We start from the raw sequence: 24,690 nt of genomic DNA, 5'->3' as shown, positions 1-24,690 counted from the left end.
ACCAGAATGGTGAATAGTCGGGGAGGTGTATAGCATTGCTTATGTGAGGGCGTACATTGGGAATTGAGGTTTGATTAAGCCCATGTAGTGGGAGTGTCGACAAGAGAGATACTTTCTGTTGACCATAATCTTGACTCGGCCGGTACCTGTGCGCCAACACGTACCTTAACAGCTTCTGCTATCAGTAAATTACAATCAGACTTCAGCACATAATCTCTCAGCAACATTGGCACGATATGCTATTGATCTCGACTGATCAATAATTGTGAACAATTTCTGCTCAGTGAATGGATGTCCATTTTGCTGTTAACACCCAGTCAATCTTTTTGGCTAAACCAATTAAACTAAATCAAATTAAGTGAGGGATAATTAAAAGGGGCAGCTCCCAAAAGGAGGGGAACCGCCCTAAACAAGAAGCGAAGGAAACTTAAAACATCAAACGGAAATGTGATTAAAGGGGTCGATAATGCACCCAGCCCCTGCGGTGCCCAGCAAGCACGGAAGGCATGGGCAGTGCCCTCGCTGGGACATGATTCCCATTCACTGAGATCGAATCCAATCGATGAGGCACTGCCGCCTGTATTTCAGGAGCCTTTTGCTTATCTATATAACTTGATTTGCTCGTGCTGGCTAGTGTAATACAAATGAAGTATCTGCGGCTCCGGATCCGGCTCTCCTGTTTTGTGGATGAGCCGATTGTGTGTGAAATCGTTCGCTGTGACTGGTGAATTGGGAGATCCGACAAGCCTAACTGAATCCTCTTGTGCTTTTCTCATTTCAGGTGCAACAACCGAACACAATGTGTTGTGATAACGGGGTCAGACGTGTTCCCTGACCCTTGCCCAGGGACCTACAAGTACCTTGAGGTCCAATATGAATGTGTCCCCTACAGTAAGTAGAAGTCTTGTATTCTGATTAGTCTGTGTTCCTTGACACATGAATGGTGGGAAGGGTTGGGGTTCGTTGGGGATGGGGGGAGAAGAAAAGTGCTTAGGAGAAATGTTAAACTGGTCATTTTTAAACAGAATGGTGGAGATTTGTAGGACATCCAGCTCAGTAAGTAGGGAATGCTTGGGTGGAATTTTCCAGCCGCGCTCACCCCAAAAACCGACCTGCCCGAGTTGCAGAAGGTGGTGCAAAAATTTTCTGTGTGAAAATTCATGCACATACACGGTACCTAACACGGTACTCTTAGGGCACGTCTCGACTAAGATTCAAAACAGGTCTGTGGAAGTGTGGGCAGGAGCCATTCCCAGATTACAGGTCAACCGTCCGTCCTACTTGTCAGCCTTTTGACCCTTAAGGCGTTCAGAGTTAAAGAAGGCTGACCTGTGCTCGGCACTCACGCAACAAGGCTGCAGACCCTTTCTCCCCCCCACCTCCAGCGCTGACTCGCCGTAAGAATGAATACAGCCTACTTTGAAGGGTAGTGGTTACGCCTTGTCGAAACGCAGAGCTGCTGGTAGGAATATCTAAGAGCGTATCTGTGGGAGAAATCCATTAAAAGATCATACACCTTCTCTTTATTCCTGCTGTGTGTTTCTCTGTAAGCCGCGTAAGATGGATGCCTCTTCTGTTGTGTTCAGATGTACCATCTGTGGGATGGTAGCCCACTGTGCATCCTATTTCTCAATGTTCCACCTCCTGTGTCTGATGTTGGTGACTGATCCAATCGTTCGTCTTAACCTTTTAGCCTGTCAGAGGTACAATGCAGTACGCAGGGAGCAATTGCTTCTGTTAACAATGAAACTTGCTTTATTTTTGTCTTCTCACCTAAACGTCTGTCAAATAATTTCTTTGCTGTGAATAATTTTTCCTTGCTTTCATTTGGAACTCTGAAATGTAAATTGGTCGTCACTGAACATGGTCCCACGCTGACTTCAGAGTTAAAAACTGCGCATTCCGGTAATTGAGGTTGGCGTTTACCTTGTGAGTTTCAAAATCAAACAAGTCCTTCTTTTCCAGGAGTGCGGCTCCCCGGCCATCCCTTACCCAGACTCCCCGATGTGTCACATTGTCACTGTTTACCTCCATGTGAGGTGTGCAGAGCAGACAGCCAGGTTCACTGCAGTGCACATCACGTAAATTGTCCACGGACAGCTCTTTCAAAAGAGCCAGAATGGACAGGATAGGCCGAGTGGCCACCTTGTCTGCTTCATGATGCTTCAGCTGAGAACCAGAGCGAGTGAAAGAAGCCGATACTTCCTATGGGTGGCACGGTGGTTAGCACTGCTGCCTCACAGCGCCAGGGATCCGGGTTCAATTCCAGCCTCGGGTCACTGTCTGGACAGTTTCTGCACGTTCTCCTCCGGGTTTCCTCCGGATGCTCTGGTTTCCTTCCACACTCCAAAGATGTGTGGATTATGTTGATTGGCCATACTAAATTGCCCCATAGTGTCAGAGGGATTAGCAGGGTAAATACATGGGGCTATGGGGATACGGCCTGGGTGGGATTGTGGTCGGTGCAGACCCGATGGGCCAAATGGCCGCCTCCTACATTCTATGAATGTAAATTTATGCTGACTTAATTAGGAAAGAGAGGATCGTATGCAGTTTCACTCTCCTTCAGAAGGGATATACTTGCATTGGAAGCAGTTCAGAGAAAATTCACAAGGCGAAAACCTGAGGTGAAGCTGTTGTCTCATGAGGAACAGGTGACTAGGTTGGGCCTACGCCCATTGAAGTTTAGAAGGATGAGAGATGATCTTATTGAAATGTAGGCACGGTGGCCCAGTGGCTACCTCACAGCACCAGGGACCCGGGTTCAATTCCAACCTTGGGTCACTGTCTGTGTGCAGTTTGCATATTCTCCCCGTGTCTGCATGGGTTTCCTCCGGGTGCTCCGGTTTCTTCCCACAGTGCAAAAGATGTGCTGCTTAGGTGGATTGGCCATGCTAAACTGCCCCTTAGCATACAAAGAGATGTGTAGGTTACATGGATTGGCCATGCTAAATAACTCCTTGGTACCCAAAGATGTGCAGGTGAGGTAAATTGTCCGTAGTAAATGTGTGGGATTACAGGTGTAGGCCAGGGTGACAGGGCTTGGGTAAGGGGCGGCACGGTGGCACAGTGGTTAGCACTGCTGCCTCACAGCGCCAGGGACCTGGGTACAATTCCGGCCTTGGGTGTGGAGGTTGCATGTTCTCCCTGTGTCTGCGTGGGTTTCCTCTGGGTGCTCCAGTTTCCTCTCACACTCCAAAGATGTGCAGGTTAGGTGGATTAGCCATGCTAAATTGCCCACAGTCCTCTAGTTGCGGACCCACACTGGCTCCTGATTAAAGTCACACCTCGACTTTAAAATTCTCATTCTCGCTTTCAAATCTCTCCATGACCTACCCACTGCACCCCCCCCCCCCCCACCCCCGACCCCCTGCAGCGTCTCCCCCATCTCTCTAGTGCCCTCCCACCCCACAACCCTCCAGGATATCTTTGCTGCTCTAATTCTGGCCTTTTGAACACCCCTAATTTTAATTGGTTCACCATTGAGAGCCGTGTCTTCAACTGCTGGGGTCCCAAGCTCTGGAATTCCCTCCCTACAACTCTCACCGAATCATAGCATCCCTACAACGCAGAAAGAGGCCATTTGGCCCATTGAGTCTGCACCGACAACAATCCCACCAAGCCACTATCCCCATTAGCCACATATTTACCCTGCTAATTTCCCTGACACGGCAGGACAATTGAGCTTGGCCAATCCACCTAACCTGCTCATCTATGGGCATCTGTGCCTCACTATTTTCCTCTGATCCCTTAAGATTCTTCTTAAAATCTATCCCCATGACCACCACCTAGCCTTAATTTAAAGTTTTTTTTTTTTAAAATTTATTTGTTAGTCACAAGTAAGGCTTACATCAACACTGCAATGAAGTCACTGTGAAATTCCCCTAGTTGCCACAGTCCGGCACCTGTTCAGGTACTCTGAGGAAGAATTTAGCATGGCCAATGCACCTAACAAGCACGTCTTTCGGACTGTGGGAGGAAACCCACACAGACACGGGGAGAATGTGCAAACTCCACATAGACAACTGTGCCACTGTGACTCTCCCCCCGCCCCCAAACAATGTGTCTCGTGTCAGAATTTTGTCTGATAATGTTCCTGTGAGGCACTTTAGGACGTTTTGCCCCATTAAAGGTTCTATATAGATCCAAGTTGTTGTTGTGGGATGGTGGGCTGACTAAGCACACTTCTCCAGCCCCATTGGAGCTGCTGGTTGCTGATGGACTAGTGGAAGGACTGGGAGTTTAAGATTCAGTGAAAAGTAGGCCGGCCCTTAAAATCTTCCTGATCGTGAAATGAAGTGGAATCGAGGTCAAATTCCTATCCGATCGCTGATCTCTTAACTTGAGCCCATGTTGCATTGTATAGCTGTGGGCCTGCCACACCTGTAGTTTAGAATTCTTTCCCGCTCTCTTTCTCTCCGTACATCGATTGTGATGAATAGGCTGCGTGTAGTTCACCTGGTTTATTTGTTTTTTTTCCTTGTCTTTTATTGTTCAGATGTCACAAATGGGCACAAAGGAAAGTAATTGTAGTCTGTGCACTCAAGTTGGTGAATTGATTTGCATAATCTGTCTCAAATCTCTGGAGTATATGAAAGTGTCATTTGGTTCAGTGAGGCAGTTAATCATTTAAATGCCACTGGATATAGGATTTCACTCCAAAGTATTCATGTAAACAATCCAAACCTGTGACAATTCTAAGCAGCCTGGTAAATTGTGTTGTTGTACATGGATTACACTTGATTTTTGTTACCTGTTAGATGACTTGCATCCAGCCATCAATATTCAGCATCACGCTGGCACATTATAAATATAAAAACTTGTACTTATGTGGCAATCCTAATGCAGTCAAACCATCGCCTGGCATTTCCCCGAGAACCAGGGGGGCACAGTTTCAAAATAAGGCGTCTCCGGTCGAAGATGGAGACGAAGAGGAATTATTTTTCTCAGGGGAGGGTCGTTATTCTTTGGATTTCTCGTCCACAGAGTGCAGTGGAGGCTGGGTCCTTGAATATAGGCGTAGAGGGGACATGAGAGCAATATAAAGAGAGTGCGGCGAAGGTTAATCAGGCTGATTCCTGGGATGGTAGGTCTGTCATATGAGGAGAGGCTAAGTCGGTTAGGATTATATTCACTGGAGTTCAGAAGAGTGAAAGGGGATCTCATAGAAACTTACAAAATTCTAACAGGATTAGACAGGGTAGATTCAGAAAGAATGTTCCCGATGGTGGGGGAGTCCAGAACTCGGGGATATAATTTGAGAATAAATCATAGAAGAAGAAATCATAGAAACCCTACAGTGCAGAAGGAGGCCATTCGGCCCATCGAGTCTGCACCGACCACAATCCCACCCAGGCCCTACCCGCTAGTCCCTTTTTTTACCCGCTAATCCCTCTAACCTACGTATCCCAGGACTCTAAGGGGCAATTTTTAACCTGGCCAATCAACCTAACCCGCACATCTTTGGACTGTGGGAGGAAACCGGAGCACCCGGAGGAAACCCACGCAGACACGAGGAGAATGTGCAAACTCCACACAGACAGTTTCCCGAGCCGGGAATCGAACCCGGGACCCTGGAGCTGTGAAGCAGCAGTGCTAACCACTGTGCTAAAGGTATATATATTGAGAATAAAACCTTTTGGAACTGAGGTGAGGAGAAAGTTCTTCACCCAGAGGGCGGTGAATGTGTGGAATTCACGACCACAGAATATAGTTGAGGCCAAGACGTTGTGTGATTTCAAGAAGAAATTAGATATAGCTCTTGGGGCCAAAGGATCAAGGGATATGGGAGGAAAGGGGGAACAGGATATTGAATTCGATGATCAGTCATGACCAAAATGACCAGGCTCGAAGGGCTGAATGGCCTACTCCTGCTTCTTATTTCTATGTATGTTTCTATGAGGAAGAACTTTTTTACGCAGAGGGTGGGTGTCTGGAATTCACTGCCCGTGTCGGTGGTGGAGGCAGAGACCCTAAACTCTGTTAAAAAGTACCTGGCTCTGCACCTTAAGTGCTGTAAGCTACAGGGCTGTGGGCTGGGTGCAGGAAGGTGGAATTAGAAATGATACCTGGGTGTCCTCATTACATTAACACTGCAATGAAGTTACTGTGAAAATCCCCTAGTCGCCACACTCCGACACCTGTTCTGGTACACTGAGGGAGAATTTAGCACAGCTTTCGGACTGTGGGAGGAAACCGGAACACCCGGAGGAAACCCATGCAGACACGGGGAGAACGTGCAAACTCCGCACAGACAGTGACCCAAGCCGGGAATCGAACCCGGGTCCCTGGCGCTGTGAGGAGGATGTTGAAATTGGCTTCACTCATCCAGGGTGGGAGATGAATGTCCTTGGCGTTTTCACCCTCAAGCTTGGGGATTCTGTTCCTGAATTTGTTCAGCCCCCATAAACCCTCACATGTTCCTTAAAACCAAGCTCAGGACCACCACCTTGGCTTGGTACCCAAACCCCCCCCCCCCCCCCCCCCCCCCCCCCCTCCACATTCTGTCTGATCACTCCTCTGGGAAATGCCTTGCAGTCATTCCCTGAGCCACCAAACTGTGGTGCCCTGAACTGTGTGGAGTTTGCACGTTCTCCCCGTGCCTGCGTGGGTTTCCTCTCACACTCCAAAGATGTGCAGGTTAGGTGGATTGGCCATGCAATTTAACAGTAAGGGACAATTTAGTCCCTTACTGTCCAAAGATGTGTAGGTTAGGTGAATTGGCCATGTTAAAATTGTGTCAGGGAGATTAGTAGGATAAAAATGTGGGATTATGGGGATAACGCCTGGGTGGGATTGGGGTTGGTGCAGGCTCGATGGGCCAAATGGCCTCCTTCTGCACTGTAGGGATTCTACGATGAGGCTCAGTTTGACTCCAACAAAGAATTGCCACCTGTGTACATGTGTGGTTTTGACAAAGGGTGCCCATAAAACTGTACGTCGCTGGGACTTAACTTTTAAAACAAGCTTTCATTCTGAAAGGTTTTGTCGTCTTTTTCACTCTTCGGCAAGGTACGCGAGTGCCAATGAACCAAAAGTCTTCAACTTTTTCCTCTGATCTCGCCAGCTGAGTCTTTCTTTTGAAAATGCCTGTCATTTCCATCAAATGAAGGCAATAGATTTGTTTGGTGCAAGTTACTGACCCCACTGACACCAACTTCCTTTTCATAGAAAAAAAACTAAGGACGAGAACGACTTTGATCATGGCTCCTGTCATTTGAATTGCAAATACCCCCCATCTCAGTGGTCAAATCATTAAACCTGTTGTATAGATCTACCGTAAGAAGAGCATGCGTTATCAATACTGCGACCTTGCATAAACTTGACTCTTTTCTCTCCTTCGGTCTCCATTTTGATTCCCCTGCTCGCAGAAACACTTCACACTGCCGCAGTTGAAGCTTTTGGCCACCAGACTTTCCAAATGACAAGTGAATACCCAATAATTTAATCAAAAGCCAGAGTAACTGGCTGGGAGGCTTCAGATAGGTTGGATTTTGAATTGCATTTGAGGCACTGCATGTGAAACAGCGCTGAAGAGCTTGTTAATAAAGGAAGGTTAGATGTACAAGAGTGAGAATGTGTATCAATGTGCCCATGCATAGTGATGTGGTCACCATTGGCATCAGTGTGAATGTGGATGGTTCTGACGGGGTTTAGCGGCAGACAGTTGGAATAAATAGGTCTTTTTCCGATTGGCAGGGAGTGGCTAGTGGGGTACTGCTGGGACAATGAGTAAATTTAAAGAGGAGTTAGACAGATTTTTAATTGGTAATGGGTTGAAGGGTTATGGGGAGAATGCAGGAAAATGAGGATAGGAGCATATCAGCCATGATCGAATGGCAGAGCAAAGTCGATGGGCCGAATGGCCTATTTCTGCTCTTATATCGTAGGAACTTATGAACTTACTGCCGGGATCTGTGCTAGGACCCCAACTGTTCACGTTATATATTAATGATTTGGAAGCGGAAACTGAATATATTATCTTCAGATTAGCAGATGATATAAAGTTGGGTGGGAGGGTGAGCTGTCAGAAGGATGTAGAGATGCTTCAGCGTGATTTGGACAGGTTGAGTGAGTGGGCTTATGCATGGCAGATGCAGTATAATGTGAATAAATGTGAGGTTATCCACTTCAGTAGCAAAAATAAGAAGGCAGATTATTACTTGAATGGATGTAAATTGAGAGAGGTGGATACTCAGCGAGACCTTGGTGTCTTCATGATCAGTTGCTGAAAATAAGCGCGCAGGTACAGCAGGCAGTAATGAAGGCAAATGGTATGCTGGCCTTAATAGCGAGAGAATTTGAGTACAGGAAGAGACATGTTTTACTGGAATCATATAGGGCATTGGTGAGGCCACACCTGGAGTATTGTATGCAGTTTTGATATTCTTATTTGAGGAAGGATGTCTTTGCTATAGAGGGAGTACAGCAAAGGTTTACCAGGCTGATTCCTGGGATGGCAGGTCTGTCAAATGAGGAGAGACTAAGTTGGTTAGGATTATATTCATTGGAGTTTAGAACAGTATGAGAGGATCTCATAGAAACTTATAACATTCTAACAGGATTAGACAGGGTGGATTCAGAAAGAATGTTCCCGATGAAGGGAGAGTCCAGATCTCGGGAGTCATAGTTTGGGGATTAAGGATAAACCTTTTAGGACTGAGGTGAGGAGAAATTTCTTCACCCAGAGAGTGGTGAATGTGTGGAATTCACTACCGCAGTTGAGGCCAAAACATTGCATGATTTCAAGAAGAAATTAGATATAGTTTTTGGGGCTAAAGGGATCAAGGAATATGGGAGGAAGTGTGGGGATCAGGATATTGAATTCGATGATCAGTCATGATCAACATGAATGGCAGAGTAGGCTCAAAGGGCCGAATGGCCTACTCCTGCTTCTAGTTTCTATGCATAGAAGTGACACAGCAGAAATGAGTTACTCTCAACCATCTCGGGGGACTTCTTGTGTTGTACCGCTAATGCAATCATCTAACCCACAGCCATCTGCATAAGCTCAAATGGTGATAAATTCCTGTTGGGCCTGCGATTGGAATGCAGGTGCCTTGTGACTGGTTTCCTCAGGATAAAGGTGCTGTAGTAATTTAACCCGTCCTATCTCGACGCTTGTGTTGAAGTGTGGCGGACCTGACGATGATGGATAAATCATGTTAATCTCTCTTCTTTTTCTCTTGCACTCTTTTTCATTCTCTCTTCCAATGCTTAAAATAGAAGTGGAACAAAAAGGTAAATAACACGACAAAGTCCCGAAATCCAGACCTTTGTTTTTGTGACATATTGGTTGTTGACCTCTCTTTGACCCCCCCCCCTATCTTTTCCTGCTCCCCTATCACCCCTCCTCCTCCCGCCAAACGCTGGTGTTCCTTAACGGCTGTAATCAGAACAGATGTTGAATGTGGAGGTCGCTTTGTAGCTTACTTTGTGTCTGATCCAATGGCCTGGTGACACAGTTTGGAAGGTGGTGGGTGCAGTGACCGGTGTCCCAGCGGAGATCCCTTTCACACCCGTAGGCACTTCCCTGTGTCGGTCGGCATCGTCTGCCTGGCTTCCAGAACCTTCTCCATAGCATGCCATGGTTTAGCGGGTCTTCCTCGGTTCACCACACGCACCGCTTCTGTCGTCGCTTGGCTCTCCACTCGCTTTCCCCCTTTTTCTGTCGGAAAACCTGACAAACCCTCTTCGCTCTCCTCTCTCTCCCTGTCCCACCTCAACACCCCCTCCTCACAACTCCCCTCATTTCTCCCCTCACCTCCCACTCCCTCTGCTTTCCCCTCACTCACTCTTCCCTTTACTCCAGTTCCACTTCCCAACCTGTCAAACGAGACACCGGTTTCCAGCATTCTTGGTTGTAATTGGATGTGTAAAATGGTGAATTTTTCAGCTGTGCTGTGCTATTTAAAAATGAGAAGCTGGCTGTTTAATTCTGCAGCTGTTTAAAATGTCAACTGATATCCTCTTTTCTTTCCTTTCTCGTTGCCCACCTCTCTAGTTTTTGTTTGCCCCGGGACTTTGAAAGGGGTTGTGGAATCGGCCTACATCACTGAGGCAGAGCAGCAGTCTGGTGCCTGGTGCAAAGACCCACTGCAGGCCGGGGACAAGATCTATTACATGCCATGGACGCCATACCGCACGGACACCTTGATGGAATACGCGTCGTTAAGTGACTTCATCTCTGGACGCCACACCACCACCTACAAGCTGCCCCACCGTGTTGACGGCACCGGGTTCGTGGTCTACGATGGTGCCGTCTTTTTCAACAAGGAGAGGACCAGGAACATTGTCAAGTACGACCTGAGGACTCGAATCAAAAGCGGAGAGGCCATCATCGCCAGTGCCAACTACCACGATACCTCCCCCTACCGGTGGGGCGGCAAGTCAGACATTGACCTGGCGGTGGACGAGAACGGCCTGTGGGTCATCTACGCCACCGAGCAGAACAACGGCATGATGGTGGTCAGCCAACTGAACCCTTACACGCTGCGCTTCGAGGGCACCTGGGACACCTCGTACGACAAGAGGTCGGCCTCCAACGCCTTCATGATCTGCGGCGTCCTGTACGTTGTGCGCTCGGTGTACGAGGAGAATGAGAGCGAGACGGGCAAGAACTCGATCGACTACACGTACAACACCAACCTGAACAGAGGGGAGTACGTGGACATTCTGTTTCCCAACCCTTACCAGCACGTGGCAGCAGTGGATTACAACCCGCGTGACAACATGTTGTACGTGTGGAATAACTACTTCATTCTGAGGTACGCGCTGGAATTTGGACCTCCTGACCCAGCCCAAGGTAAGAGTCTATAACTTCCAGTACTCTACCTTTCAGAGTCACTTACTGGGAAATGCCTTTTTGGACAAATTATTTTTAAAAAAGCACATTTAACTTCAAAAATAAGACCTTGTTGCTTAGATGACTGTCTCGAGGCAAAGAAAAGCTTTGTATAGTGATCTGTTCCTTCCATTTGGCTGGTTCAGTGAATATGAATAGGCAGCATATTTTTATACCGTGAGTTGTTCTGTTCTGGAATGTGCTTTCTGAAAGGATGGTAGAAGTGGATGCATTCGTGACTTACAAAAGGGAATTCAATAGAAACTTTGGAGGGCAAGTCTTTACAGGGCCACAGGGAACCGGTCGGGGAGTGGGACTAACTGGAGAGCTGTTTCAAAGAGCTAGCACTGCCATGATGGCCCCAGCTCTCTGCAGCATTCTCTGCATTCATGGCACAGTCACATTTCAATCCCATGTGAAGAGGTTTCAGCCTCACACCAGCGTTTAAATCTCTGGGTGTGTGAATCGAGTGTTCAGGCTCCGTATCAGTGAAGCACTCTGTCACCTTTTCCTTCACTGCTGTGTCTGACTCCTGGATGTGGGCTGTGACCAGAAAGCATTGCAGTTGCAGAGAGCGAGTGTGGCCTCGGGCACCAGAGAGTTGTGTGGAATTAGTAAGGAGCGTAATGTAAACAAAAGTGAACCACATTTGGTTTCTTCGAATCCTATCTAAGTTTTTGATCTAAGTTTTTTATTTATTAGTGTCACAGGTAGGCTCACATTAACACTGCAATGAAGGGCGGCACAGTGGTTAGCACTGCTGCCTCACAGAGCCAGGGACTGGGTTCAATTCCAGCCTCGAGTGACTGTGTGGTGTTTGCACCTTCTCCCCGTGTCTGCGTGGGTTTCCTCCGGGTGCTCCGGTTTCCCCCCACAGTCCAAAGATGTGCGGTTTAGGTTGATTGGCCATGATAAATTGCTCCTTAGAGTCAAAGTGATTAAGAGGGTTAAAGTGTGGGGTTATGGGGATGGGACCTGGGTGGGATTGTTGTCGGTTCAGACTCGATGGACCGAATGGCCTTCCTTTGCACTGTAGATTCAATGATATTCTATGATAAAATCCCCTTGCCGTCACTCTCTGTCACCTGTTTGGGTACAATGAGGCAGAATTTAGCATGGCCAATGCACCTAACCAGCACGTCTTTCAGACTGTGGGAGGAAATCGGAGCACCCAGAAAAAACCCACTCAGACACGGGGAGACAGTGTAGACTCTGCACAGACAGTGACCCAAGCCGGAAATCGAACCCGGGTCCCTGGCGATGTGAGGCAGCAGTGCTAACCACTGTGCCACCGTGCCACCCTGCGTTCCGGTTTGAAGGCGTCTCGTGCAGTGAGGTCCTCATCAAATCCCTTCAGGATTTCAGATGCTCTGTAGCTGGTCAGTCAACCCTGCTCCACCTGATTTGATTTGATTTGATTTATTATTGTTACATGTATTAGTATACAGTGAAAAGTATTGTTTCTTGTGCCATACAGACAGTGCATACTGTTCATAGAGAAGGAAAGGAGAGAGTGCAGAATGTAGTGTTTCAGTCATAGCTACAGTGTAGAGAAAGATCAACTTAATGCAAGGTAGGTCCATTCAAAAGTCATGGAGGTTTACAGCATGGAAACAGGCCCTTTGGCCCAACTTGTCCATGCCCCCTTTTATTTTTAAAACCGCTAAGCTAATCCCAATTGCCCATTTGGCCCATATCCCTCTATACCCATCGTACCCATGTAACAATCTAAATGCTTTTTAAAAGACAAAATTGTACCCCCCTCTACTACTACCTCTGGCAACTTGTTCCAGACACCCACCACCCTCTGTGTGGAAAAATTGCCCCTCTGAACGCTTTTGTATCTCTCCCCTCTAACCTTAAACCTATGCCGTCTAGTTTTAGACTTCCCTACCTTTGGGAAAAGATATTGACTATCTAGCTGATCTATACATAGGACATAGAACATAGAACAGTACAGCACAGAACAGGCCCTTCGGCCCACGATGTTGTGCCGAGCTTTATCTGAAACCAAGATCAAGCTATCCCACTCCCTATCATCCTGGTGTGCTCCATGTGCCTATCCAATAACCGCTTAAATGTTCCTAAAGTGTCTGACTCCACTATCACTGCAGGCAGTCCATTCCACACCCCAACCACTCTCTGAGTAAAGAACCTACCTCGGACATCCTTCCTATATCTCCCACCATGAACCCTATAGTTATGCCCCCTTGTAATAGCTCCATCCACCCGAGGAAATAGTCTTTGAACGTTCACTCTATCTATCCCCTTCATCATTTTATAAACCTCTATTAAGTCTCCTCTCAACCTCATCCGCTCCAAAGAGAACAGCCCTAGCTCCCTCAACCTTTCCTCATATGACCTACCCTCCAAACCAGGCAGCATCCTGGTAAATCTCCTCTGCTCTCTTTCCAGAGCTTCCACATCCTTCTTATAGTGAGGTGACGAGAACTGCAACCAATATTGCAAATGTGGTCTCACCAAGGTCCTGTACATTTGCAGCATAACCCCACGGCTCTTAAACTCCAATCCCCTGTTAATAAAAGCTAACACACGATAGGCCTTCTTCACAGCTCTATCCACTTGAGTGGCAACCTTCAGAGATCTGTGGATATGGACCCCAAGATCTCTCTGTTACCCCTCATTATTTTATAGACCTCTATAAGATGACCCCTCAGCCTCCTACGCTCCAGAGAAAAAAGTCCCAGTCTATCCAGCCTCTCCTTATAACGCAATCCATCAAGTCCCAGTAGCATCCTAGTAAGTCTTTTTTGCACTCTTTCTCGTTTAATAATATCCTTTCTATAATAGGGTGACCAGAATTGCACACAGTATTCTCAGTGTGGCCTTACCAATGTCTTGTACAACTTCAACAAGACATTCTAACTCCTGCATTCAATGTTCTGACCGATGAAACCAAGCATGCCGAATGCCTTCTTCACCACTCTGTCCACCTGTGACTCCACTTTCAAGGAGCTATGAACATGTACCCCTAGATCTCTTTGTTCTGTAACTCTCCCCAACACCTTACCATTAACTGAGTGAGTCCTGCCCTGGTTCAATCTACCAAATTGCATCACCTCGCATTTGACTAAACTAAACTCCATCTGCCATTCATCAGCCCACTGGCCCAATTGATCAAAATCCCGTTGCAATTGGAGATAACTTTCTTCATTGTCCACCATGTCACCAATCTTGGTGTCATCTGCAAACTTACTAACCATGTCTCCTATATTCTCATCCAAATCATTAATAATCATTGATATAAATGACAAATAACAGTGGACCCAGCATTGGATGGCAGTCTGATGGCAGCAGGGAAGAAGCTGTATTTGAGTCAGTTGGTACGTGACCTTATACTTTTGTATCTTTTTCCCGATGGAAAAAGGTGGGAGAGAGAATGTCTGGGAACGAGGGGTCCTTGATTATGCTGGCTGCTTTTCCACAACATTGGGAAGTGTAGACAGAGTCAATGGATGGGAGGCTGGTTTGCGTTTTAAAGATTAGCAGAGTAGAAGAAACTGGAGAGTGGGTTTCAATGGGAATTGTCCCGCGCATGCTCCATGATTTAGACAGGCTTTATGTCTTTTTAGATGGGTTTTCCACAACTCTAAACCACCTGTGCCCACCTCCCCCACTGTTCACTACATTGGAAGGACGTGTAGGGAGGGAGGCAAGGCGGGTACGGGGAAGTACTGTGGGTGAGGTTGCTTTAATTGGTGGAACTCTTCCCCCAGCCACCCATTCAACCCGCAAAAAGGCCTCATCAGTGGCCTTGCCACTCTGCGTTGGCATCTCCTGCCACTGGTAAAATATTTCAGTTGGCCAGAGAGGAAATGGGCCACCCAATACCGTCCCGGCCATTGATCACATACCAGGGGAGGCGGATTGGTGACAGGTTCAGCACCATCTGCTCCAGGGGGTTTGGTCAATTCCCATCCTCTAAATGTAGATTCTGACATTCTTTGCCCACTCTAACTGTACTTTCCCACTCTATCTCTCCCTGCCATTCCTCGTCTCTCCATGTCTCGGTTTGCCCTGCTGTCATATTCCCCCTTTCTGCATTCCTTGCTCCATTGCTAATGCCATTCCCTATCGTTCTCCCTCCTTTCCCGGCGGCACAGTAGCACAGAGGTTAGCGCTGCCGCCTCACCGCATCAGGGATCCGGGTTCGATTTCCGGCTTGGGTGTCTGCATGGGTCTCCTCCAGGTGCTCCAGTTTCCTTCCACAGTCCGAAAGACATGCTGGTTAGGTGCATCGGCCATGCTAAATTCTCCCTCAGTGTACCCGAACAGGCACTGGAGTGTGGCGACTGGGGGAATTTCACAGTAACTGCATTGCAGTGTCAATGTAAGCCCTACTTGTGACTAATAAGTCACTTGGAATATATTGTTCACTTCTGGTCGCTACACTACCAGAAGGATGTGGAGGCTTTGGAGAGGGTACGGAAAAGATTTACCAGGATGTTGCCTGGTATGGAGGGCATTAGCTATGAGGAGAGGTTGGAGAAACTTGGTTTGTTCTCACTGGAACGACGGAGGTTGAGGGGAGACCTGATAGAAGTCTACAAGATTATGATAGGCATGGACAGCGTGGATAGTCAGAAGCTTTTTCCCAGGATGGAAGAGTCAATTACTAGGGGACACAAGTTTAAGGTGCGAGGGGCAAGGTTTAAAGGAGATGTACGAGACAAGTGTTTTACACAGAGAGTGGTGGGTGCGTGGAACTCGCTGCCGGGGGAGGTAGTGGAAGCGGATACGATAGTGAGTTTTAAGGGGCATCTTGACAAACACATGAATAGGATGAGAATAGAGGGATATAGATGGTCCCTGGAAGGGTAGGAGACTTTAGTTCAGTGGAGCAGCATGGTCGGTGCAGGCTTGGAGGGCCGAAGGGTCTGTTCCTGTGCTGTAATTTTCTTTGTTCTTTGTTATTTGTACTTAACTTCCCCTTCATCCCATTTGCTCACACTCCCTGCTTTCCTTTTCCACAACCCCAGCTCCCTATTTGTGGGGATAGTCCTTCACCACTCTTCCTTGGTGAGAAAAGGGTTATTATTCTTTCTCTTGCTGCTGGCTGGCTGACCCCTGCGGGTCTTTCCCAACCGCTGCTGGGTGCATTGAACAGAATCAGGACTGCCAAACCACGTCTGGAGCTGTTTTTTTCCCCCGTTGTCCTGAGTTTGAGGAATTCCCCTCACTTCCTCGGTGTAAATGGGGCTTTTTTTGCCGATTTGGGAACCACATGGGAAGCTGGAGGGGTTGCTGTCCTATGGTCTGTTTGCCACGAAAGCTGCAAAGTGAAAGTTAACATGGGTGTTTTGTTAAGTAATCTATACCTTCCAGCGTAGAGACTGACTCCAACAGCCCTTCTTGTTACCCCTGAATGTGAGCACAATCCACACAGGCTGGTGTGGTGGATCAGGCTTAGGCTCGTGCAGAAATATGAAGAGAATGACAGGAATGGAGAAGTAGGGAAGAGAATCAGGTTATGACGGGAAACTTGGCAAGGTATTAGTCGTCTTACTGTGTTTACCCCAGCCTAACGCCGGCGTCTCCACGTTCAAGGTGTTAGTCAGCATAGCAGAGAAAGTTGAGACAAAGACAAGTAACATTCTGAAATACCTTGGTGAGGGTAAATAGTGAAGTGTTTCCGCTGCTTGGGATGTCAAGGGGGCACCATCCCAACTTCAGGACTTTTTTAGTAGTTTATTTCTTAGTCTCACATCTAGGCTTACATTAACACTGCAATGAAGTTACTGTGAAAATCCCCTAGTCGCCACACTCCGGCGCCTGCTCGGGTACACTGAGGGAGAGTTTAGCATGGCCAATGCACCTAACCAGCACGTCTTTCAGACTGTGGAAGGAAACCGGAGCACCCGGGAGAAACCCACGCAGACACGGGGAGAAGGTGCAGACTCCGCACAGACAGTGACCCAAGGTTGGAATTGAATGCGGGTCCCTGGCGCTGTGAGGCGGCAGTGCTAACCACTGTGCCACCGTGTCGTCAACTTAGATAAAAGCAAAAGACTGCGGATGCTGGAATCTGAAACAAAAACAGAAAATGCTGGAAAATCTGAGCAGGTCTGACAGCTTCTGAGGAGAGACAATAGAAACCAACATTTCGAGTCCAGATCACCCTTCATCAGAACGCTCGCCAGAGTGTCATCCAGACTCGAAACATTGGCTCTGTTCTCTCTCCGCAGATGCTGTCAGATCTGCTGAGATCTTCCAGCATTTTCTGGTTTTGTTTCAGAAGTGCTTAATTGACTGTAAAGTGCTTTGGGATGTTCTGAGGATATGAAAGGCGCTATATAATTGCAAGTCTTGTTTTTATATGTAAATGGAAGCCTACATAAAATGCATGCAACTATTATCGTGAGGAGAGACTAAAGGTATTGGAATCATTCACTGCTGGATCAGAGAACATCAGAGATTTTAAGAAGTATTTTTTTCAATTATAAAGGGAAAGACTGTTGCCTCTGGCTGGAAAGTCAGTGACAAAGGCGTCTTCAAGTTAAAAAGATCACGAAGAAAGTGAGGCAGGAGGTTCGGAGAAATTTGACGCCTCTTTGCAGGGCAGCAGTTGAGGGAGGGACCATTGTATCTTTGAAGGGAAAACTGGATATGTGTTTGGAGCAAAGAAAAACACGCAGTTGCTGGGAGAGATCGTGGCTGCAGCAAAGAGCTGGCAGAGCCATAAAGGACTAAAAGGCCTCATTCTGCACTATAAACTGAGTTGATTCTGTGCCATGTCATTGCAAGCATGAAGGGAGAAATTAGAAGACATATTTTCACAAAAGGAGTTATTGAAGCATCGGAGACTTTATCGTAAGGGGTGGTTGAAGCCAAGTTGATCAGAACATTTCAAAGGGAGTTAGATAAACACTTAAAGGAGGCGAACATTAAAAGGTGCGGGTGTATAGAGTGCTAAAGTAGGCAACTGTGGTGCTAGCTCTAGCATGGGAAAGATGGGCCGTGTCCATCCCCTCCGTGTTCACATAAGACCCAAGAGCAGCTTCTTCCCTGCTGCTGTCAGACTTTTGAATGGACCTACCTCACATTAAGTTGATCTTTCTCTACACCCTAGCTATGACTGTAACACTACATTCTGCACCCTCTCCTTTCCTTCTCTATGAACAGTATCGTGTGCAAGAAGCAATACTTTTCACTGTATACTAATAAATGTGAAAATAATAAATCAAATCAAAATCAAATCAAAAAGATCATAGGATACAGTAACAGAATTAGACCATTTGGCCCATCAAGTCTGCTCCGCCATTCAATCATGGCTGATAAGTTTCTCAACCCCATTCTCCCACCTTTTGCCTGTAATCTTTGATCCCCTTACCAATCAAGAACCTATCTATCTCTGTCTTAAATACACTCAGTGACCTGGCCTCCACAGCCCTCTGTGGCAATGAATTCCACAGATTCACCACCCTCTGGCTGAAGAAATTCCTCCTCATCTCATTTCTAAAGGGTCGTCCTTTAACTCTGAGGTTGTGCCCTTGGATTCTAGTCTCTCCTACAAATGGAAACATCTTCCTCACATCCACTCTACCCAGGCCTTTCAGTATTCTGTAAGTTTCAATGAGATCCCCCCCTCATCCTTCTAAACTCCCATCGAGTACAGACTCATAGTCCTGAGACACTCCGCATACATCAAACTTTTCATTCCCGGGATCATTCTCGTGAACTTCCTCTGGACCCTTTCCAAGGCCAGCACATCTTTCCTTTGATACAGGGCCCAAAATTGCTCGCCGTATTCTAAATGTTGTCTCACCAGAGCCTTATAAAGCCTTAGCAGTACATCCCTCCTTTTGTATTCCGTGTCATTCTATGGAGAATTAGTAGGAATCACCCACTTGTCACAGGAACCGTCCAAGAAACAATACTTTTCACTGTATTTTAATACATGTGACTATAATAAATCAAATCAAATCAAAATCATTGGAATTATGATTTGAAAATCAGGAAATTTATCCATATCCTAGCCAGGTCATCAGTTTCCCAAGATTGCCAGGAGACAAAGGCGAAACGTTGACTCGGGGGAAGGTAAAAATATATTTGGAGTGGAACTAAAAAATAGACTTCAAAAAGGCCAGGACAAAGAGACGAGGGGAAAACTGGGCTACCAAGAGGTTGTGGAGGGATACATGAGAAGCACCGCACGCTGTGACATTGAGGGGGGAAGAAAAATGAGCTTGAAAGAGCACAGTGAAGGTTGGCAGTGGGTTAGCTTGTGCACTTGGAGGTCAGATTGGAACTGGAATCGTCTGAAACCTGACCGCTCGCTGAAAGGCACTGGGACTTGTCTGTAAGCTGGGCGGATGCCAACACATCTATTTAGACACTAGCAACTCGCTCAGCAGCCAGATTCAAAGCGGAAAAAAAAAATGACGTTGTATCTGCCAGCTTTCCTCGCTTTGTCCACTGCTTCTCTTCCCACCTACGGGGTCGCCACCTGTTCAAGTCGGATGGGTCACCTATTAGGCAAGCCCAACCTTTCCTTCTGAAAGAGACAAAAGAAAATGGAGGCTGCGTGGATGAAGTCCAGGGTCCCGGCTTTTCTTAGCCCATTGACTTGGATTAGGGCAACTTTCCAGTGGCTGTTCCAGTGCCCTTGCCTCAAGGGAAGCCGCCATCAGAGAGAGAGGAACTGTCTGCTTCGGGAGTGGAACATGTCGCTTCTAAATCTGTAACAACCGAACAAAGAACTGGCAAATGGACCAGGGGCCGCGATGCACTGCAACAATGGAGACAAATGGCATTGCAGACAAAAAAATATGCCTAAATATAACAAATTACAATTGTTGAAATAATTGGCTTTAATATATCTTTTCACAAGTCTTTTGTGTGTGGAGACACACTTCCTCCCTTTGCAGCTGTAGCCCAGTTCTGCTGTCTGTACAACATTAAACTCAGCATGACAGATGAAAGTCGCCTTGCCCTGCCCTCGATGTTTTCCCAGCCATGACTGTACACATTTTGTCTCATCAACACAGCTGATGTGCCCATCCTTTGGTCCAAGCATTAGGTCATCCTTTCAAATCTCTCCTTCCCAGCCTCCCCCTTGTCAGGAACTAATCTATAAAGGGCGTTCCTGTTCCAGACGCAGTATTATTAAATGCAAGTTGTTCTTTACTTTTTATTCATTCGTGGGACATGGGCGTTGCTGGCTGGCCAGCATTTATTGCCCATCCCTAGTTGCCCTTGGAGGGCAGCTGAGAGTCAACCACATTGCTGTCACTCTGGAGTCACATGTAGACCAGACCAAGTAAGGACGGCAGATTTCCTTCCCTAAAGGACATGAGTGAACCAGATGGGTTTTTCCAACAATCGGCAGAGGTTTCATGGTCATCAGTAGATTCTTAATTCCAGATATTTTTTATTGAATTCCAATTCCACCATCTGCCATGCCGGGATTCGAACCCGGGTCCCCAGAACATTAGCTCAATCTCTGGAATAATAATCTAGCGATAATACCACTAGGCTATCACCTCCCCGGTGATATGGGCTTACTGTAATAAGTCCACAGAGGCAGAAGTCCCTTCACCAAAATCCCTTTATTTACAAACTGTGACAGCAGTACACAGAGTGCTGGCAGTCAGCAGTCTACCTTCAGGAGTGCCAGAGGAACTGACACTCCCAGTTAAATACAAGGCAAAGACTCCCTGATTGGCCTTTCAGTTGGTTCCTTAATCAGTAAGTTCATACTTCAGTAGGCCAACCTCAATGGCCTGATTGAAATCATTACACTTAGATTACTGAGAAGCCCCTATTGACTAAAAAACAGGCTAGCAGCCACAATACCTAGTTGATTAAAAAATAAGAATGAAGGTGGACAGATGGAAAAACGAGATCGGAGAAGGAAAGAGCCAGACAGGGAAGGATCGGGAACATGGTGAAATATCTCAGAGATGTGGAAGGAGGGTACAAACAGGAAGTGAAAAATAGACAAACCTTGGGACAGTGAACATTGGGAAAGGAGAACTGGAAACCTGGACATTGATGAACAAACTGATCTCCTGAACATTCATGGGAGGAATGAAGCGTGGGGTTGAAAATGATCGATAAAGGTTGAGAGGTGCGTTGGGTGTGCAGACAACCAAGGCGAATGAGCAGTAGATTTGTCTTGTACCTTTTCCCCCTCCCCCAATATTACAACGGCCTTAACTTAGCTTCCAGTTCCGCACAAGGCCTCCCACCTGAAATGGCCATCTACATTTTCCTGTTTGAGATGTTCATGAGGCGGGTTTCAGGTTTCCAATGCTCAAGTTTCCAAAGATGCGTAGGTTAGGTGGATTGACCATGCTAAATTGCCCCTTAATGACCAAAGATGTGTAGATTAGCGGGATAAATGCATGGAGTTACAAGGGGAGCGGGCCTGGGTGGGATGCTCTGTCAGAGCCAGTGCAGACTCGATGGGCCGAATGACCTCCTTCTGCACTGTAGGAATTCTATGATTCTCATTACCTGTGCTGTCGTGTATGTGTTCTTCACAATTTACTTTGCTGGTCTCAACCAGAGAACTTAGTTTGTCTCGTGAGGGAATCCAAAGTGAGGGATCCCCAACATAAGATAGTCATGAATAAATCCAATCAGGAATTTGCAAGAGATTTCTTTACCCAGAGAAGTAGAACTTGTGAGCAAGATGGGATACTTTGGCCTTTTCAGGGGAAGCAAGACAATGAGGGGGAGGGGACAGAGGGTGTTGATGTGGAGCATAAAAACAGACATGAGACATCAATCTATCGATCTGTCCCCAGGCTGTATATCTTATATAATGTCATTCTATATAAGCACTTGGTGTTTTTGGTTAATAACTGGAGCAGGAGAGCGGTGAAGATTTATTCTGTGTATTTGCAGAGAACAATTTCGTCACCATTAGAGTATCAAAGCAATTTGACCACCAGTGCTCCTTGCTGGCATGGTTTAAAATTATAGTCAATACCGATTTTATTTGATTTGATTTGATTTATTATTGTCACATGTATTAGGATACAGTGAAAAGTATTGTTTCTTGCACACTCTGCAGACAAAGCATACCATTCGTAGAGAAGGAAAGGAGAGGGTGCAGAATGTAGTGGGCTAGGGTGTAGTTAAAGGTCAACTTAATGCGAGGTAGGTCCATTCAAAAATCTGATGGCAGCAGGGAAGAAGCTGTTCTTGAGTCAGTTGATACATGACCTCAGACTTTTGTATCTTTCTCTCGATGGAGGAAGGTGGAAGAGAGAATGTCCAGGGTGCGTGGGGTCCTTAAATATGCTGGCTGCTTTTCCGAGGCAGCGGGAAGTATAGACAGAGTCAATGGATGGGAGGCTGGTTTGTGTGATGGATTGGGCTACATTCACGACGTTTTGTACTTCCTTGCGGTCTTGGGCAGAGCAGGAGCCATACCAAGCTGTGATACAACCAGAAAGAATTTTTTCCATGGTGCATCTGTAAACGTTGGTGAGAGTCATAGCTGCCAAATTTCCTTAGCCTTCTGAGAAAGTAGAGGCATAGGTGGGCTTTCTTAACTATAGTGTCGGCTTGGGGGGACCAGGACAGGTTGTTGGTGATCTAGACACCTAAAACTTTGAAGCTCTCAACCCTTTCTACTTCATCCCCATTGATGTAGACAGGGGCATGTTCTCCACTACGCTTCCTGAAGCCGATAACTATCTCTTTCGTTTTGTTGACATTGACGGAGAGAATATTGTTGTTGCACCAAAATTCCACCTCAGGAGGCATCACGATGACACTGTGTTTGGGGAGGGAGGGGGTGAGGGTCAAGAGGGGTCAGAGTTGAGCCAGGACTCCACTGCTGCTCGCCCTGCATAATGCCCTCGGCAGACGTTCAACATCTTACGCCACCGAGCGCCAAGTGTGATGCCACACAATCCTCCACCAAAGGGATTCCCCTCCCTAAAGGACATTAGTGAACCGGGTGGGTTTAGTGGCTTCCTAATCATCGTTAGACTTTTGATTCCAAAGATTTTATTGGATTCAAATTTCACCGTCTGCCGTGGTGGGATTCGAACCCGGGTCCCCAGACTAGTCTCTGAGGTACTAGTCCAGTGACAATTCCACTAGGCCACTAGTTCACTAACCATGACCCCATGAATAAGATTAAATACATGTAATACACGCCAAACATTTCAGAACAAGTTATAAAAAATGCTCAAAATCATTTCTATATTCATAGAACTACCATCAACTTAAAATGGTTAAAAATAAAATAAATAAAGACACTTTGGACATCGAGGAAATGCACGGCTCTCACAGTCAATGTTGTGGGCAATCAGCATGCACCTCACTTCACTCGCCCTGGATTTACATGAGTATCACTTCAGCCATACCAGTGGGAGAAAAATTACACAAATGGAAATCAGCAGCAACCCTGTGTGTGGGCAATGGTCAACAAAATGTCTCATGGGCCACACTCAAAACCCAGATGGGTCGCACGTGGCCTCCAGGCCAAAGGTTGCCCACCACAAATTTGGCATCTCTGTCGGTAGGGCACTGTTGAAGCATTCCACCCTTCGTAGTTGGCAGAGGCCTTGTCCCGGCTAGACAAACACCCCTCAGGCAGATGGATGGACATCCTGCTCCACCCACCATGGGAAGGCCTTTGCTTATCTGCAGTTCACAGTGGCACAGTGGTTAGCACTGTTGCCTCACAGTGCCAAGGATCCGGTTCCATTCCCAGTTTGGGTCACTGTCTGTGCAGAGTTTGCACATTCTCTCCATGATGTGGAGATGCTGGCATTGGATTGGGGTGGGCACGGAAAGAAGTCTCACAACACCAAGTTAAAGTCCAAAAGGTTTATTTGGTATCACGAGCTTTCAGAGCGCCGCTCTTTCATCACCCGTGTCTGCGTGGGTTTCCTCCGGGTGCTCCGGTTTCCTCCCAAAGTCTGAAAGACGTGCTGGTTAGGTGCATTGTCCATGCTAAATTCTCCCTCAGTGTACCCGAACAGGCGCCGGAGTGTGGCGACCAGGGGATTTTCACAGTAACTTCATTGCAGTGTGAACATAAGCCTACTTGTGACACTAATAAACAAACTTTAAAAGCGAAACTTATTGGGGAGTTCAAAAACTGAACAATCTGGGCATCATCAGGATGAACTTTATATCTGAACTTTGCCAGACTTTGTCAGACCTAAATTGAAGTTGAAAGGAAAGGCTGATCTTTCCCCTCCGATGATATCTGCACGTGACCCATGGTTCAGGAGCGGCAGCTATTTTCTCTTCCTCAACCCCTGTCCAATGGTCAATTAGAATCACAGAATCCCTCCAGTGCAGAAGGAGACCATTCGGCCCATTAAGCCTGCACTGACAACAATCCCACCCAGGTCCTATCCCCATAACCCCATGTATTTACCCTGCGAGTCCCCTGACACTAAAGAGCAATTTATCATGGCCAATCCACCTAACCCGCACATCTTTGGACTGTGGGAGGAAACCGGAGCACCTGGAGGAAACCCATGCAGACACGGGGAGAACTTGCAAACTCCACACAGACAGTGACTCGAGCCGGGAATCGAACCTGGTCCCTGGCACTGAGAGGCAGCAGTGTTAGCCACTGTGCTGGCAGATGGGATTTGGTGGGAATTCAGGTGTTTCTAATGTGTCAGTGCAGACTGGATGGGCCAAGGGGCCTCTTCTGCACTTTATGATTATCTGATTCTATTAAGGGTTGCGATGGAGAAACTGGCAAGGGAGTTGAAACAAAGGCATCTAATCTGAAAATTAGAGTGAGGCTGTGAGGAAGTGCTATCAGGAAACTTTTCTTCACATCAAGGCTAATTCCCCTAAAATGCTCGGGGATTAATTGAGAATTTCAAAACTATGATTGC

The 24,690-nt window shown here is 46.9% G+C and overlaps 1 protein-coding gene across 1 annotated transcript in view; it reads left to right on the top strand.

Annotated features, from left to right (window-relative positions):
* Positions 1–781: 781 nt before the first annotated feature.
* The window catches only part of LOC144488411 (adhesion G protein-coupled receptor L2-like), a gene marked incomplete at both ends in the record, with an annotated part of 83,165 nt that continues 59,256 nt past the window's right edge, over positions 782–24,690 (top strand). Inside the window, 2 exons of the mRNA XM_078206485.1 lie at positions 782–891; positions 10,004–10,804. Coding sequence (XP_078062611.1) covers positions 782–891; positions 10,004–10,804 — 911 coding nt within the window. The remainder of the gene's footprint in view (positions 892–10,003; positions 10,805–24,690) is intronic.

The sequence above is a fragment of the Mustelus asterias genome, unplaced genomic scaffold, assembly GCF_964213995.1.
Source record: "Mustelus asterias unplaced genomic scaffold, sMusAst1.hap1.1 HAP1_SCAFFOLD_1542, whole genome shotgun sequence".
Lineage (NCBI taxonomy): Eukaryota > Metazoa > Chordata > Chondrichthyes > Carcharhiniformes > Triakidae > Mustelus > Mustelus asterias.
This window is presented reverse-complemented; position numbering and strand designations above follow the sequence as displayed.